Raw genomic sequence first — 16779 nt, 5'->3', positions numbered from 1 at the left:
AAGGATCGTATGAACAAGTTAGATTATGAATTTGGTATGAGAAATTGGTTTCAATGAACAGAATGAAATGGTCTAACTTGAAGAAAGACAGAAATTGTACAGTCAATCATTACATCCTTACAAATCATAAACAGAGTTCACGCCAATGCCAAGTAAATACAGGGCCAGTATTGCCGATACCAATACTGATACTTTTTACTTTGAAAAGCAGCTGATCTACTTTTGTGTAGGGGAAAGCAATGCCTCATACTTGATGAAGTCAATGCATTATCAATATGCACATTAGAATGAAAATAGAAAATGATTATGTAATTATTATGTAACATTATTAACACTATGTTTTATGTTTATTGGATGCACCTGCCCACCAAAGTAAATTCCTTGTTTGTGTACACTTACTTGGCGATGAAACACATTTTTGATTCTTCTGATTTGCATTTTCATGATCATTTGAATACTTTAATGATTTGTTCCTTTAATTAGTTCAGAAGCTGAGTTTCTCTTTCTCTCTGCCATTATGCAGCCATCAGTTTGCTGCTGACTGAGTCATGTCGGCTACTACACGTGCAAGCCGGCAAGAACGCACAGCATTGCAGGGGAGGTGGGGGAGGGGCGAAGTAAGAGGAGCGGTGTTTGCACAATCACTATGATGTAAAGGAAGTTGTGTACTGAATGTAGAGAAGAGAAATTTAAAGTTAAGTATCGATATTTTGACACGAGTATCGATCAATACTGATACCAACGTTGGTATCGATACTATCGATACTTTAGATCAATCCGCCCACCCCTAGTCGCAATTAAAATTGCGTTTTTGGTTCTTCTGTTGAAACGTCCAGATAGTGTTGTGATAACTATAAAGTTGAATCTCAGGAGAACCTTTGCGACGTCCTTTGGAACGCCAATCCTGATGGCGTTCATGCCATGGTTGGTTTCGCTGGAGTCCGAGATTGATGGTCATCTTAAGAGTTTTATACAGTTCAGAGTTCGAGGGAGGACCTGTCTGGGGTCAGACGTTGATTGGGGGAAGCGTTCTCAACTCCCCCCTCCTTCCTTCACACCTACTTGTTCTGTAAATATTGTTCTGGACATCTTGGTACAGTTACAAAATGTGGTTGAATGATTGTTTTATTATGACAACTTTGTGTAGATCCCAAGAATGATGTGGTTATCTTTCAGGAAGAAGGAGTAGTAACTTGAATCAAGATTTCAGTGTACACAACATTAAAACAAAGTAACAAACATTACACAAATATCCCTCTCATAATTCTTCACCTTCTACTCTTGTGGTAAAGGTGAAGTCTCAAGAACTTTCCTCAAAAGTCCTGACCAAGGTATGTTCTTTGTTCAAATCGCCGCCAAAACGGTGAGCACAAATGGTTGCAGAGATAGTCTCAAGCAGGCACTTTGAAGCTTGCAAGCTAGCAAGCTAGCAGGAGGGTTGATTAGGTAGATTGGGGAGGCCCCCCCCCCCAATTCTCTGGTTCCTTTATATCGGCATTTGATGGGTTATCAGCATACTGAGGGTATCAAAAGGGCTGATTAGGTTTGTCTGATGTGATTGAATCACTCTTCAGGTGTGACGAGATGTTGGCTCTGTGTGATCTTGCTGACCTCACTACACAAGCATAAAAGTGCCAACTGCTGTGAGGACAGGTAAGTAGACCGTACATTCATTAGGCCCGAGCGCCATGATAGTCGTATTTATTACAGTCCTCTTACGACCACGGATATCTGATTCATTTTATTGTGAGAACATTTGATTTATTGATTGTTTTCAAGATATGCAAATATGACAAAGGGTGCTTCTCAAAACATAATCTACCCTGCCTTAAAACTTCACATAGGGTTCTACACAAGCTATCCTTTGAGACAATACGTCTGTAATTTTGGTTACACCCCATAAATCAACAGAGGATTTTGTCTGTAGCCTACATGAGTAACATTTAGCTCCCAATTTCATTTAGGGCCTATAACACAAAGTAAGGAAGATGGGTGAAGTCAATCAAGTAAAATAACTCGTTTGCCCAGGGACGACCATGTTTATTGTCTAAATAAAAAATGAGTGTCTGATCAGACATCTTGACATCTTTTTAAACTTCACACAACTTAATCCATGTTGTTGGCTACATGCTGGAGGTGTTATATGGTTAGGTGAATTCGTTGAGTGAACTTGTTGTGTCCCTCGATTATTGAAACAAAGCGAGGACTTGTTCACGGCTTTAGATTTAAATGTTGCGTAACTGTCACCAACAAAATCTTTCCTCGGGAAATTAGTCGTTTGCGGGGGAGGGGGGTTCTCCGTGGAAATAACATTGGGTAATTAAAGAATAATGTCCACGGGTTTCTCTTTTCACGATAATATTCCAATTTGTGGAGACTTGTGTTTATTCCACTAAATAGGCTACCTCTATGCCTGTGCACATGCGACCAGTACCCACCAGTTGCCCTCTGCAGATGATGTCATTGGGCTTCTAAAGGGGGGAGGGGAGGGGAGTGGGGTCTCCGCGATTCCAACGGCTGCACTGCCACAGTCGTTCTACCGATCAGTGCAGTGGGAGGATCCTATGTTTGTCTGCCCCGTTACTTAGCACCCTCTCGTAATTTACCGATTACTGCAGCAAGGGTGTCACGGTCCGGAGGAGAAGCAAGTCGGGACTAAAATCAAATCAGGCGGCTGACTGAAGGTACGTTTCGTCTTGAAATGTCTTATTCCTTAAGTAGCGTATGATTGGTGTTTTCCCACCAACATTCTTGGAGAAAAAGTGAGCGGAATGTACAGTACTCCGGTTTCCCAGAAATAGGTGGTGGCCTTGTCGAGATCACAGTTTGACAGACGATAAGTTTTTCGAGTTATATTCTCTCGGTCTTTCCGTGATTTTTGAGGTCTGTCGAACCATTTATTTGATGTGACAACTGTTAGCCCACAGCCACAACTGTTGATACATTTGTATCAAAACCTACTTAGTTCATACGTAAGGCTGCAATGAAACGAACAGTCGGTAACCTACTCGCCTCTCGATCAGGATACTGGATTAGTCGTAATTCTCTGTCGTGATCATTGATTTGCCCTTCCAGAGCTGATTCGACAATGAGTTCATACTTGCTTTTGGACTACATGTTCATGTCCACTACTGCCATGGGACCAAAACAAGACAGAAATCGGATTAGGTAAAACAAGGATATAGGGCGTTGTTTTGGTAGGAATGGCAATTACTGCGCGCATAGTGCAACAGTGCAAAGTGCCAGATAAGAGGAAACTAAACAAGTCAATCATTCAAGACTAATCAGAAATAATCATAGGCGACCATACCATTTGCTGATAAGGTAGCCTAATATCTGTAAACTGAAAAAAGAACGGTGAGTTGTTGCGCCTGTTGAGCGTTGCTGTTCTGTGATTTGGAAAGGAATGCAGTTTGCGGGTGCCCCCTTCCCGGTAGAGAACATAGGCGGGACTGCCAACCCGTCGGCCCTGCTCGACCGCTTAGCGTGAGCTTCCCGTGAGATACTAAACTGAAGTGACTGGTCCGGTATCTTAACATGACTCATCATGACACATACTCAGGTCCTCGCCACCTCGGCAAAAAAAGCCAATAGAGCAGTCTTACCTCTCAGGTCAAATAAGCATACCGTTTTAATTTCAGGCCTGTGTGTTCTCTCTCTAAAATGCACGACAACGTCACGTTGTGGGCTTTCCGTTTCCCTTGTATTCTCGACCCTATAACGCAAATATTACGTTCTGACTTGCCGCAAATATTTGTTCATACAACCAGCCAAGCTACTGCGACCTGTCTTAAAGCGGCAACGTACTGCTCTGTGAACGGGACCACTAATAGCTCTCTCCCTTTGAAAAATGTAGCGTATTTACAGAGAAAAAAAATACAGTGTATTAAATTAACCTGAATTTGAAGCAGAACAGTTAGCAGCCGCAAACTTTTTTGTGAGGAGTATCTGCCTGTATGGCGGTGGAGATATCTACCTGAGTCATGCATGGTGCTGAGCGCCTCTCAGGCCAGCCAACCAGTAAACAAGCCTGCCAGCCAGGCAACCAGCCAGCCAGGCAACCAGCCAGCCAGTAAACCAGCCAACCAGTAAACCAGCCAGCCAGTAAACCAGCCAGTCAGAAGTTGTCCAGGGCATGAACCTTGACCCATTTCTGAGCTTGGCAGCTCAGAGAGGTGGAGTAAATTCTTGAGCCTTCTAAAAGACCTGCAATGTTTCAGAGTCTCAGGATTACCGTTAGTGACCAACCTACCCCTCAACCCCATGTGGTTCAGCTAACAGTATTACTGTGTAGTCTGTGCCATATATCTACCTCTCTGAGAACACTCTCTAGAGAAGTCATCAGGGTTGTTGTTGAGACATGAACTTACATTTCACATGTAAATGTGAAATGTTCCGTGTTTAAAACTTGACCCTGCTGACTTCTTTAGAGAGTTGACCTCACTGGTGGAATTTTCCATTGTCCACTCATCATTGGTGTGTGAGTTTGACCAAGTCTTCATTACTGTCCAATCAGGAAGCGATCTGAGCATTAATGTCAGTTGACCTATTAGTTCTGGCTTCCAGAGTATGAGCAAAACAGGAAGTACCGTAACAAAACAAGTGTCTGGTTTTAGCTTACAGTAAGCTAGACAATACAAGACAAATCTGATTTCTAATTGTTGTCTGAAGGGACAGTGATAACAGCAATATTTGGATTGGCTCAAAATATATGTAGTTTTTACAATTTGGATCAGTAGTTTGTACTGCTGGGATCTGTAGTTTTACAGTTAGGATCAGTAGTTTGTACTGCTGGGATCTGTAGTTTGTATTTTTCTATTTTCTAGCTTGTGAAAGCTCACCAAGTTTCTTCCCTCATGCTCAGTCTCATCAAATCTGTCTCTCCCTCTTTCCCCCTCTGTCTATCTGTAAATATCTGTCCTGTTTTTCTCTCTTCTTCTCTCTTTGTCTTCATCTGTGTGTCTGTCTGTCTCTCTGTGTCTCTCTCCTTCTCTGTCTGTCTGTCTCTCTCTCTCACTCTTCCTGTCTTTTCTCTTTCTCATTCCTTTCTCCCCTGCCCCCCCCCCCCCCTGTTGATAGGATACTTGGCTCTAAGGCTTGTGTTTAGGGAAGGAAATTGAATCCCTTTTACTGTAGTCAAACGAGCCAGAATGCACTCATGATATTCATGTAGGTAAAGTACATATTTATGGGAGAAATAGTTTAAATAGTTTCAGTATGTGCTCAAAAGAAATCAGGCTTTTTACAGTTGGCATTCCCTGTTTTAGTACCAACATCAATTAATTCAGCCATGCTGCAATAGGGTCCGAATTAAAACCCCAAATCCTAAAGCATTTTAATCCAGGCCACAAAAAAGGATTGTGTCAAGAATAATATGCTAAACTTGAATTGAGGGTTTCACTAAAATGTTTACTGAAATGCATATTGTACATCATTGACCTATGGACTTTTGTAAAGCTCTCTTTTGGAAGTCACTTTGGATAAAAGCGTCTGCTAATGAATACATGTAAATGTACATCTCTTGCTGTATCCACCTTAATGAAACTCAGAGTCTGCTGGTTAAACTCGGTGCAGAAGATTGCTGACTTGCGATGTAGTGACCAATCATTCATCGTCATCTCAATCTCCCTTCCAGGAGCGCTAGCAGGGAGGTCTACCTATGGGCGCTAGCTATCAGGCCGTGTGGTATCTTATCATGTTGGCTCTGTGAGGAGAGCAGCTGTGTGTGTGTGTGTGTGTTTAGGTGGGGGTGGGCGGCTGCTTGTCCAGGCTCTGCCCAGACCTGCACAAACAGAGCTGCACGGAGATCATTTCCACCCCTAGCCTCTGCTTAGCCTCTCTTCTACCCCCACTCCTACCCCCAGCCCTAGCCCTAGTCCTAGTCCCAGCCCTACCCCTAGCCCTAGTCCCAGTCCTACCCCCAGCCCCAGCCCTACCCCTAGTCCCAGCCCTACCCCTAGCCCTAGTCCCAGTCCTACCCCCAGCCCCAGCCCTACCCCTAGTCCCAGCCCTACCCCTAGCCCTAGCCCCAGCCCTAGCTCCAGTCCTACCCCCAGCCCCAGCCCTACCCCTAGTCCCAGTCCTACCCCCACCCCCACTCCTACCCCTAGCCCTACCCCCAGCCCTACCCCCAGCCCCAGCCCTACCCCTAGCCCTAGCCCCAGCCCTAACTCCAGTCCTACCCCCAGCCCCAGCCCTAGCCCTAGCCCCAGCCCTACCCCCAGCCCTAGCCCTTGCCCTAGCTCCAGTCCTAGCCCCAGCCCTAATGCCCTGCTCCAGCCCCTAGCCCCAGTTCAAACCTTAGCCCTAGCTCCAACCTCATAACTATTAGCTCTGCACAGGAAGTGGCATGTTTTCGTTTCACAGCGTGGGTCTTCTGTATAGCTTCTCTCAATCTTCCTCCCTGTGCAGATCAAAGACTAACCCATCTGTAAATATTTGGACAGTCCCTGCACTCACCCAGCCTTCAACCCCTGGGTGTTACATAATGTACAGAACATATTCATTCAATACTCTACTAGGGGCTGAGGCTGGGCCTGTGAGGGCTGCTGATGGAGGGTTAGGGGCTGAGGCTGGGGCGGTGAGGGCTGCTGATGGAGGGTCTCTGCAGGACCTGCTGAAGCAGCCTGCTCTCGGAGCCTCCGGCCTGGGGTGGAGGAGGAGGCAGGTTCATGACTTCATCCACAGCTGCTCAGACACCACGTCTCGTCCATCATCCACTTTGGCAGACTCATCCCATTCATCCCTCCCTTTTCCCTTTCTCGAACCCCTTTCTCCCTCTCCTCCCTTCTCCCCCATCTCCTCCACCCCCCCCCTCTTCCCCACTCTCCTCCCTCCCTCCCTCCTCCCCCTCATCCCTCCCTTCCTGTCCTGTCCTGTCCCTCCCCCCTCCTCCTCTCTCCCCCTCGGGTCTCAGTAATCTAGATTTAGCATTGAGGATTCAACGTCTGTCACTGCAGCTGTCTCTCTCTTTCTCTCTCTCTCTTTCTCTCTCTCTGTTCCTCTCTCTTTCTCTCTCCTGCTGGGCTTGTGAGAACCTCCCTCTAGAGAAGGTTGTGAGACAGACAGGTGTCCAGAGTGTTTCACTTTGTCTCACACAGCTCAGTCGACCACACAACTCTCAGACTAGATGGTTCAGTCCTCACCTGTACAGGGCCTCTGAACCTTCCGGAGCTTTCTTTGTAGAACACACGAGTAGAACACGCCTACAATTAGACAGTTTGTTGTTGTTAAACCGATTAGTGTGAAGACCCTTTTGGTCTTCCTGTCTGCTAACCCAGGTTAGTCTAGTATCAGCAAAGCTGACTGGATGTGTCCCTGTGTTCCACAGCGATGGCGGCCATTCGGAAGAAGCTGGTGATCGTGGGGGACGGAGCGTGTGGGAAGACCTGTCTGCTCATCGTCTTCAGTAAAGACCAGTTCCCCGAGGTCTACGTGCCCACCGTGTTCGAGAACTACATCGCCGACATTGAGGTCGACGGAAAACAGGTGTGTGCTGCGGCCTCGAAGTTGGGCATGTAGGGAAACAATCAAGATTGTTGCTAGAAATGAAGTACAAAATAAAAAACAATATCCAGACAGCAAGGTTGAAGCTAACATGAGATCGGTAAAATAAGATCAAATGTGTTTACATATGTAGATATATATATATTAGAGAGAGAGAGAGAGAGAGAGAGAGAGAGAGAGAGAGAGAAAATTGGATGTGGGGGGGGGGGGGGGGTCTCAGGTAGAAAAAGACAAGGGAGCAAGGTTTCCAGAACTTACCTGGTGATTTAAAGACTCTCCCAGATGTGAAAGATGTTGATCTGGCTACGTGTTATTTTGAATTTGTTTTGTTTTTGGGGGGGGGGGGGACTGTTTGTGCGCTGACGAGCGGTGAGTCAGAGGGTGTTGGCGAGCTCAACAAGACCCAGGGGTCAGAGGTCAGACAGCTCTGTTCTCCTGCTCTGACCACCACAGGATCCTACTCAGCAAAACAGGAAACAGGAAATGACTGTTCTCACTGGCTTCCTGTTCAGACCAGGAACCCCCCTACCCCCACCCTCCCCCCTTCCCCGGCTCTCTCTCTCTCCCTCCTTCTACCTCCCTTGCTCCGACAAATGCTTCTCATTTCCTGCGGCAGGGACTGGGGGGCAATAGGGCCTCTCATCTGGAAAGGAAATGTGCTGACCCCTGCCTAACTGTTGTGTCCCCCTGCAGCCCCTCAGAACAACCCCCTTGTTTTGACCACTGACCATAACATCGGTGCTCTCTCTCTCTTTCTACCATGGTGTTTTTTCATCCCCCAAAGTATTTTTTCTCACTCTCCTCATCAAAGCTTTGGCTCCTGGATGCTGTTCTATAGCTGCCAACATCCCTCCTCACTCCCCTCCGCCATTGTACCGGCCTGGTGACATAACTACTCAATTAACTATGCATTAATTTAATAGCTCTTTTAAAGTTACTTGAGAATCCATCAAACTTCAGACCACTCACAGAAGAGGTTGTAATGGAGAGTGATTCACTGGAAAGCTTTATTCTAGTAAGCACATACACACACACACACACACACAGGAGAGAACAGAAGGTATCTCGTTTATACCCTCTAATCGACTGATTCCCTAATAGAATTAATCAGCGGTGTGATTGGATAAAGCCAGACCTCATCCTGTCTCTGATTGGCTGAGGAGGTAACAAGACATTCAGCGTACCTCTCAGTTGGATAGACACACACACATTGAGCTTACACACACACACACACACACCAGGCCTTCACACTCTCTCTCACACACACACACACACACACACGCCACACCCGTGCACACACGCACACCAGACCAACACACACATTACACCTCCAGGAGCAGACAGAGGTTCCTATCAGCCAGACCAGTCAGGGTGTGGGCTCTCACATGCTTGTCGCCCTCACAGATGACCGCAAACAGGTGGAATGTGTCGGGCTTTGTTGAGCCGGCATGGTGCGCTGCACTGTTGACTTCCTGGTTCCTGGGGGAGATGTAGAAGGAGAGGAACCCACACAATGCTCTGTAAACATCTGCTGTTTGATGTAGAGTTCATTCTGTTTTTGAAAGATGTACTGTTCTGATGTACGATCAATTCTATTTAATAATCTTTTTGTTTTTTTACATACTGTACATTATAGCTTTGCAAAAATCTCTTGTTGTAAAGGTATAGTACATTACGCTTTATGCAGTTCTCTCGTTCTGCAGTGTAGTACTTTATAAACATCAGCTGTTTCCATGTAATGTACATAATGCTCTACAAACATCTCCCGTTTTAAAGTACAGAACATTAAGGGTTTCTAAAAGATATCTTGTTCTGCTGGATAGTACACCATGTGCCTGCGGCGGTCGCTAGCAGCGTTAGCATCAGTTCCTTCTGTCACATTCTTCCAGGGTTAACTTCTCTGAGAGAAGTAGCCTTGGGATCCATATCAAACAGTAACTCTGGTGGAGTTTAAATGTGTTTATTTGTTTTGTGTATGTCTTCTAAAATGAGTGTGTGTGTCTGTGCGTGTAGTTCTGTCAGGGTTTAGGGTTATAGCTCTGCCGTAGGGCATGGGATTGCAGATCAAGAGATTGCAGGTTAAATTCCTGGTGTGTACTTTGCTTTGAGTAAATGTGCCTGCTAGATGAACACATTATTCTCTCTGAGTATCTTTAGATAAAAAAATTAAAATATATATTAGTTTGCTGAGTTCTCTCTGCCTGGTGGTCTTGCTTGCCCTCACACCTGTCTTCTTCTTCTTTGGTGTGAGTTCAGGTGGAGCTGGCACTGTGGGACACAGCAGGCCAGGAGGACTATGACAGGCTGAGGCCTCTGTCTTACCCTGACACAGATGTCATCCTCATGTGCTTCTCCATCGACAGCCCTGACAGCTTAGGTAGGTGTCCAGGATACAGCCATTTGAACACTCTTGAAGCGCTGCTTCACAAACTATTTCTGTCTTGAAAATGGAAAACAGTGTCTCATTGTAATCTCATCCTCTTTCTATAACTATATTGCCACTTGACTTATCTCCTTATCCCCATCGCCCCCACATCAGTAGAAATCTAAAATTACATAATTTTCATCTTGGTGGGGTTTTCTGTTTCCATTTGTGACTCAAAGCTAACAATGGACCTGATGATCCCTTTCCTGGAACAGGAAGCTTTATGAATTATGACGGTGTTAGTAGTTGTAGCCGAAGGGAATTATTTACCTCACTCCTCCTCAGTGTAAAAACAGCCCACCCAGCGCTAGTGAAAAGCTAGCTTGTTAGTGATGAAGCTTGTCAGTAGTCACGCTCGAAGGTCAGAGGTCCGGAGTTCGAAAACCCGGTGTGGGTGAAGATCAGAAGGAAGTCAGCGAGCTCTCATGTAGTTTCCCTCCTGGCTCTCTAGCTGCCTGAGGTCTCCTAAACTGTGTCCTAACTTCCTCCCTGTGTCCTAACCTCCTGTGTCCTAACTTCCTGTGTTCTAACTTCCTCCCTGTGTTCCTGTGTTCCGCCAGAGAACATTCCGGAGAAGTGGACTCCTGAGGTGAAGCACTTCTGTCCCAATGTACCCATCATCCTGGTGGGCAACAAGAAGGACTTGAGGAACGATGAGCACACCAGGAGAGAGCTGGCCAAGATGAAGCAGGTACACACACACAGTGTCACACACAGTATCACACATTCACACACATACACACACACACCTACAGTTATAACACACACACACACCTACAGTCACACACACTTGGGTTAGCCTGTTGCTTTTCCACGACCACGGTTTGTCTGTCAGGGTGTTGAAAGGTGACCAGAATAGACTAAAGTTTATGTCAGTAAACCTTCAGAAAGACAATATGCCGAAAACATGATCATGGACTTAAGATAACATATGGACTGATAACATGGACTCAGATAAGATCAAAGATAAAGTATCTTCATGGAACTTAACGTTCAAAAACCATGGCTGTGAGCTTCTCTGATTAGTATCTAATGTTATGTAAGGTACGTCTTTGTATACAGATATCACCGCATACCAAGGATATGTTTTGTGGTAGTGCTTGTAGTTCAGTTTAATGGGTAGTGTTTATGGCACTGTATTGTTCTAAAACATGGATGTTAGTTTACAAAGTTTCAAGAGCTGACTTTGTGTGCATGTTTGCTTGTGTGTGTGTGTGTGTGTGTGTGTGTGTGTGTGTGTAGGAGCCAGTAAAGCCTGAGGAGGGCAGGGACATGGCCAATCGCATCAGTGCCTTCGGCTACCTGGAGTGCTCCGCCAAGACCAAGGACGGCGTGCGCGAGGTGTTTGAGATGGCCACTAGGGCGGCGCTGCAGGTCCGCAAGCGCAAGAAGAGATCTGGCTGTCTGCTGCTATGAGCTGTCAGCACAGCTCATCAACAACAACATCAACAACAACACACAAGAGTGACTGAGCAGTTCCAGACAGCTTCGTACTGTATGACGTATCTCACATTTTACGCCAAGCGGATGAACGTGCTGAATCCTGGAAGGAACAGTGGGAGGATGGCTTTTAGGACGACGCAGGTTCAAAATGGCTGTTTCAACTGCTTGTGTTTAGCTTGTTTCCTTCAATGACACAATCTGTCCTTTTCCTGACAATTTTCCTGTCTGGTTTTTCCTCCACTGAGGAGAGTTTGTGTTTGTCTGCAATGTTAGCTTGTTTTTCCCAGAGACAGTTTTCTCCCTTTAATCTTTGGTTGAATCTTTCTGAATGACACCTTGTTTTGTGGAGTGATCCAGAAACTAGTTGAGGTAAAGAGGCTCTTGTCTCCTGCCAAATGACCACCGTTAAGGCCATAGCCTTCTTTCAGAAGCAGTGCTCCTGACATCTCTGTAAGGCTGGTAGGACAAGCGCTGTGGACCTCACCTCACACACGCTGCTGAAATCTCTGAGTAACACACTCTGGTGTTAACCCTCTGGCTCTGTTCTTGGTTAGCACATCGTAGCATTTATTAAAAAGGTTAGTCCACACTCCAAACACGACGGCGGTATTGTGATGCCTCAGACGCTTGAAAGCAGAGGGCCGTGCCACACTCAAACTGGTCACTAGTACCAGCCTCCTGGGCCTGAGAACAGCCAGACAGGGTCTTCCAGCCAACCAAGGCCGCCCAGCCATCCAAAGCCGCCCAGCCATCCAAGGCCGTCCAGCCAGCCAAGGCCGTCCAGCCAGCCAAGGCCTTCCAGACAGACGGGGGCCGTCCAGGCAGACTAACTACCCCTCGCTACATGACTCACCTCTGCACGCAGGCTGGGGGCCAGGGAGGAGACGTGTTCAAAGTGCTGTCACATGGCCCATTGATCTTTTCTGCGAAACCACCCCTGTTTGTTTGTGTGTGCAGGTTTCTGTTGAGTGTGCTTCTCCCCCTCTCTCCTAGAGTGACAACTTTCTTTTGTGATCTAGAACGAGAATCTGTTTTTAGAATGATAACCACACGTGTTTCTGTTATAGTTTTTTTTACTTAACTTCAAGTGTATTAGAACTGTAACCCATGTTAGTGTTCTTGAATGCAGGTGTGGGTGTAGAGTACTAGAATGTTAACTGACCTGTTCTAGAAGGAGAATGTCTTTGTGTGGTATCTCGGTTGCCACAGTTACAACATTGTGTCACTGGGCGGCCATGTTGGAGCTGATCCTTGGTTCTAGACCCTGGGTTCTAGGTCCCAGACCCTGGGTTATAGGTCTTGGGTTCTTGGTCCTGGGTTCTAGGTCCTGGGTTCTAGGTCCTGGGTTCAGGTGTGATTGCATTCCAGAACAGGAACGACTGGAAAGTTTGTTAGGGTTTGTTAGTCTTCTTCCAGTGCCTTCTCTTACCAGGCCAGACGTGTGCCTTTGGCGTTCCCGTGGAGACAAGGGGCTGGTGGCGTTAGGGGGGGGGGGCTCAACCTGATGACACAGACCTGTCAGACACTGGGCATGGCCCGCAGACCACGTCCTGCTTTAGGGTCAGGGTCAGGGTTACTAGGGTCAGGATCAGGGTTACTAGGATCAGGGTCATTAGGGTCAGGGTCAGGGTTACTAGGGTCAGGGTCATTAGGGTCAGGGTCATTAGGATCAGGGTCATTAGGGTCAGGGTCAGGGTTACTAGGGTCAGGGTCATTAGGGTCAGGGTCATTAGGATCAGGGTCATTAGGGTCAGAGTCAGGGTCAGGGTTACTAGGGTCAGGGTCATTAGGGTCAGAGTCAGGGTCAGGGTTACTAACTAGCGGGCTGAGACACCAGGACAGTGACAGGCTCTGGCCTCTAGGGGTCCTCTCAACACAGAGGTTCTGACAGGACTGGGCTTAGTGTTGCACAAATGTTACGGCATCATTTAAAGTGTCAGTTGAGCACAAAATGTAGGAGCTAGTTTGTCGGTTGGTTTTGGCTCTGAGAGTTGTCGTCTAGCAACATATACTGTAGATAAGGAATTTCTCCTGCTTTATTTTTACGACCACGTGGACCAAGGCTATTAAAGGACCAGACCTAGGTATTTACATTGAATACAAACGCCACAGTAGACTTGTAGGCGATGTTTCTCTCTCTCTATCCCCCTCTCTCTACTCTCTTTCTCTCTCTAAAACCCAGCATCTTAGAGGGCCTCCAGGTCTGAGTTGGTGACCAGGGGCAGCTAGCGGGGACGTAGACATGACAACACTTCAACTGTGTTCATTCCTATCTGAGTTACGATGTTAAGCAGCTTTCCACAAATCCCAGAGAGCCTTTTTGTTAGAATTCATCAAAGCGCTTCTCATAATCCCGTGTGTCTGATCCTCCCATCCCTGGCTCTCAGTCCCAACATGGCCGCCGCTTCATGGCGTGTTGGTCAGACTTGGCGGGGTCACCTGCTGTTTGACGCTGGATGAGTCAGGGGAAGAGCAGTGGGTAAATGGGCAGAAGCAGCACTGAGGTCAATACATAAAAGTACACGACGCGTCGACTGACTGACTGAGCTTAACCGCAAGCCTTTCCATGAATCATTTACTTCAAAATTCACAAAGGCTCTTGGGCGCTCAATCGACGTGTGTGACACGTGAAATAGCCGAGGTTGTGACAATGTTGGCAAATTCCAATCTTCAGTTTCGTCTGTTAACCACCGTGGAGAAGAGAACAGTTGCTCCCCCTGCTGGCTGGTAGACAAAGTGCAACAGAACAGTATGTTGGACTGCCTTTGGTTGGTCTTAAAGGTGACATGACATGAAAACGTCATTTTATGAGGTTATTTAACATTAATATGAGTTCCCCTAGCCTGCCTTTGGTCCCCTAGTGGCTAGAATATTCGATAAGTGTAAACCAAGCCCTGCGTGTTCTTCTCCGCCTTTGACAAAATGAAGGCTCAATTGCGCTGTTTGAAAAACTCCCCCTAGTGACGTAGATAGGGGGAAGGTTACCTCCCCTCTCTCTGCTTTGCCCGACCAGATCATCTGGCCCGCCAATGAGAAACTGAGCTACCACCGTGCAAGGGCGAGTGCGAGATCGACATCATGGCAAGCAAACATACGAAGCATAACAGTTGTTCAGTGCTTGGATGTACAAATGCAAGCACACATCTTTGTTTTAGTTCCTTCATCCGAGCCTCTGCACAACCCATATCTTAATTGTATTTTCGCTGGAAATGCGCCGACACAACTTCCCAAAGTGTTGTATGTCTGCGCCGAACATTTCCTCAACTTGAGCCAACACAAAGCTGGCCTTGCTGAAATTAAATTCTGGATCATTACTAAATCTCCTTGGTCAAGCTACAAACCTTGGACAAGTAAGTTAACTAACGCAATATCATTTTGTTGCTTTACTGTATATGGTTACCTAGCTTGCTACCCTTAGAATGTGGCTGTAACATTAGCTCTGCAGCTAACAACTGAGTTACTGTTGTTAACGTAAAGATAAATGGCATCAAGTGTGTGTGTGAATACAAACGCTGTAACACACTGTTATACACTTCTTTGTTATTTGGATAACCGTTCTGCTGTTGGTGTTATGGCTCGCGATATCCGCCTTTCTCCACATTGAAATGACTGAGTGTGCACCTCTGCAAACCAGAGTGATCAGATGAGAATGGCTAAATTCGAGGCATCTTACAGCAACGAGCCATTGCGATACATCCTGTAAACATTGGCGCATGTTGCCGCCCCTCTACTCATTAGCATTTAAAGCTACAGACACAGAAACAGCGCGTTCTGAGGAAAGCTGATTGTGGGACTACTTGTAGTGGCTATAATTCTGCACCATGGCTGAATTTCGGGAAAGAGACTTCAGATACAGTATTAGGGGACAACTAAGGCCTATATAAAAGCATCCAAAAACAGCACGTCATGTCACCTTTAAGATGATAATTGTCCACACAGAGAAGCAGAATTGCAGTTAATGATAAATTGTGGATATATTAAAGCACAACGTCATACAAAGCGTAACTAAACTACGCATATAACTGTCGCTGTCCCTAACAAGCACACCTGAAAACTGCAACTGCTTAGTAACCATGCATGCATATGCATGCATGATGGTTTCAAACTCCAGCCTCATGCCAGTGTGAATGCCAAGGTATGTTGTGAAGGCAGAGAAAGACAAAATGTAGTGAGAGCACCCAGCCAATGAGAGAGCAGCATGATGCTGGGTCTGTCTGATCACAGAAGGCTTCATCTGGACATGTGATGCTCCGCGCTATGTATGCTAACTACGCTAACGCTAACCTTCTCTTTATAATGCTGCATGAGCCTCCCTGGTTTCTACAACACAAACTCTCTCTCTCTCTCTCTCTCTCTCTCTCTCTCTCTCTCTCTCACACACACACACTCCTACAGTTAACCACACAGTCACTCACCTTACATACAAACACTCACTCACACTGTACATCACACGCGCACTAACACACATAACTTTGGGAACCCGTTTATGCTCTGTGTAGGTGTAACATCTCTTTTCCGAAAGTATTTAAGATTATATAGTATATCAATCCAGATTCATAGTAAAGCTCATTGTAAGACGGCTTTTTAAACTTACAGTGTTGTATTGAATGTTTTAAGTGAACATGAACAATGTTAATAAACTATTTTTGAGACAAGAAGAACGAGACCTGGTCGAATTCTTCAGTTTAATGTTTGTAGATGCACATCATCCTCGTTCCTGGTTGCTGTCATGGTTCATCCCCATTTGACGTCACAGACAGGAAGCTGATATCTCCAGCAGAGGGCAGTACTGACAGAAAAGTGGCACTACAAGTGCTAATGTGAACACGTTCTACTTCAAATCGAATGGGAATGGAAGCATCTGGGTCTGGTATTATGTATACGTTTTACTCATCCCAATAAGATACATGACTTTAAACCCTTGATAGGGTTGTCTTTTTCATGCTTACAAAAGGAACATTCAAGTATACATCTTCAATACATGGTCTCAGTGTAGGATCATTCTGAACATTTAAATTAGAACATACAGTGCTACAGTGAATCCAAATGTTTCAGGTTTAGCAAATACAATAATATAGTAGGCCTATCCATGATACGTATCATTATAGATAACTGTATAGGTTTTATATGTATATTAAACTAAACAGAAGTGAGAAATTATAGTCAAATAAAATATCCACATGCGTGATAACTTTTCAAAAGACCTTGGAGTGAGATTGTGGTGGAGCCAACCAAAATGTTTCTGCGTACAAAGCAATACGTGTGTCTCACGGCCAATGCGTTAGAGTTGGAAGCCCGGTGGTAGTAATGACACAGTTACACTTGTTTAACACAGTTAACGTGATTTCTGTCTGTATTAGCCAACACTTCAGAGGCGTAGCCGACATGATAAGTGAAAGTGAAAA

The 16779-nt window shown here is 45.8% G+C and overlaps 1 protein-coding gene across 1 annotated transcript; it reads left to right on the top strand.

Moving 5' to 3' along the window:
* Positions 1-2522: 2522 nt before the first annotated feature.
* Positions 2523-16035, top strand: LOC146272356 (rho-related GTP-binding protein RhoA-D). The gene is made up of 5 exons (XM_084704283.1): positions 2523-2684; positions 7331-7488; positions 9763-9883; positions 10492-10622; positions 11174-16035. The coding sequence occupies exons 2-5, from the start codon at positions 7333-7335 to the stop codon at positions 11345-11347; spliced, it is 582 nt and encodes a 193-aa protein (XP_084560409.1). The 5' UTR covers positions 2523-2684; positions 7331-7332; the 3' UTR covers positions 11348-16035.
* Positions 16036-16779: the final 744 nt, after the last annotated feature.

This window comes from Hypomesus nipponensis, chromosome 9 (assembly GCF_054491055.1).
Source record: "Hypomesus nipponensis isolate SF chromosome 9, ASM5449105v1, whole genome shotgun sequence".
Lineage (NCBI taxonomy): Eukaryota > Metazoa > Chordata > Actinopteri > Osmeriformes > Osmeridae > Hypomesus > Hypomesus nipponensis.
This window is presented reverse-complemented; position numbering and strand designations above follow the sequence as displayed.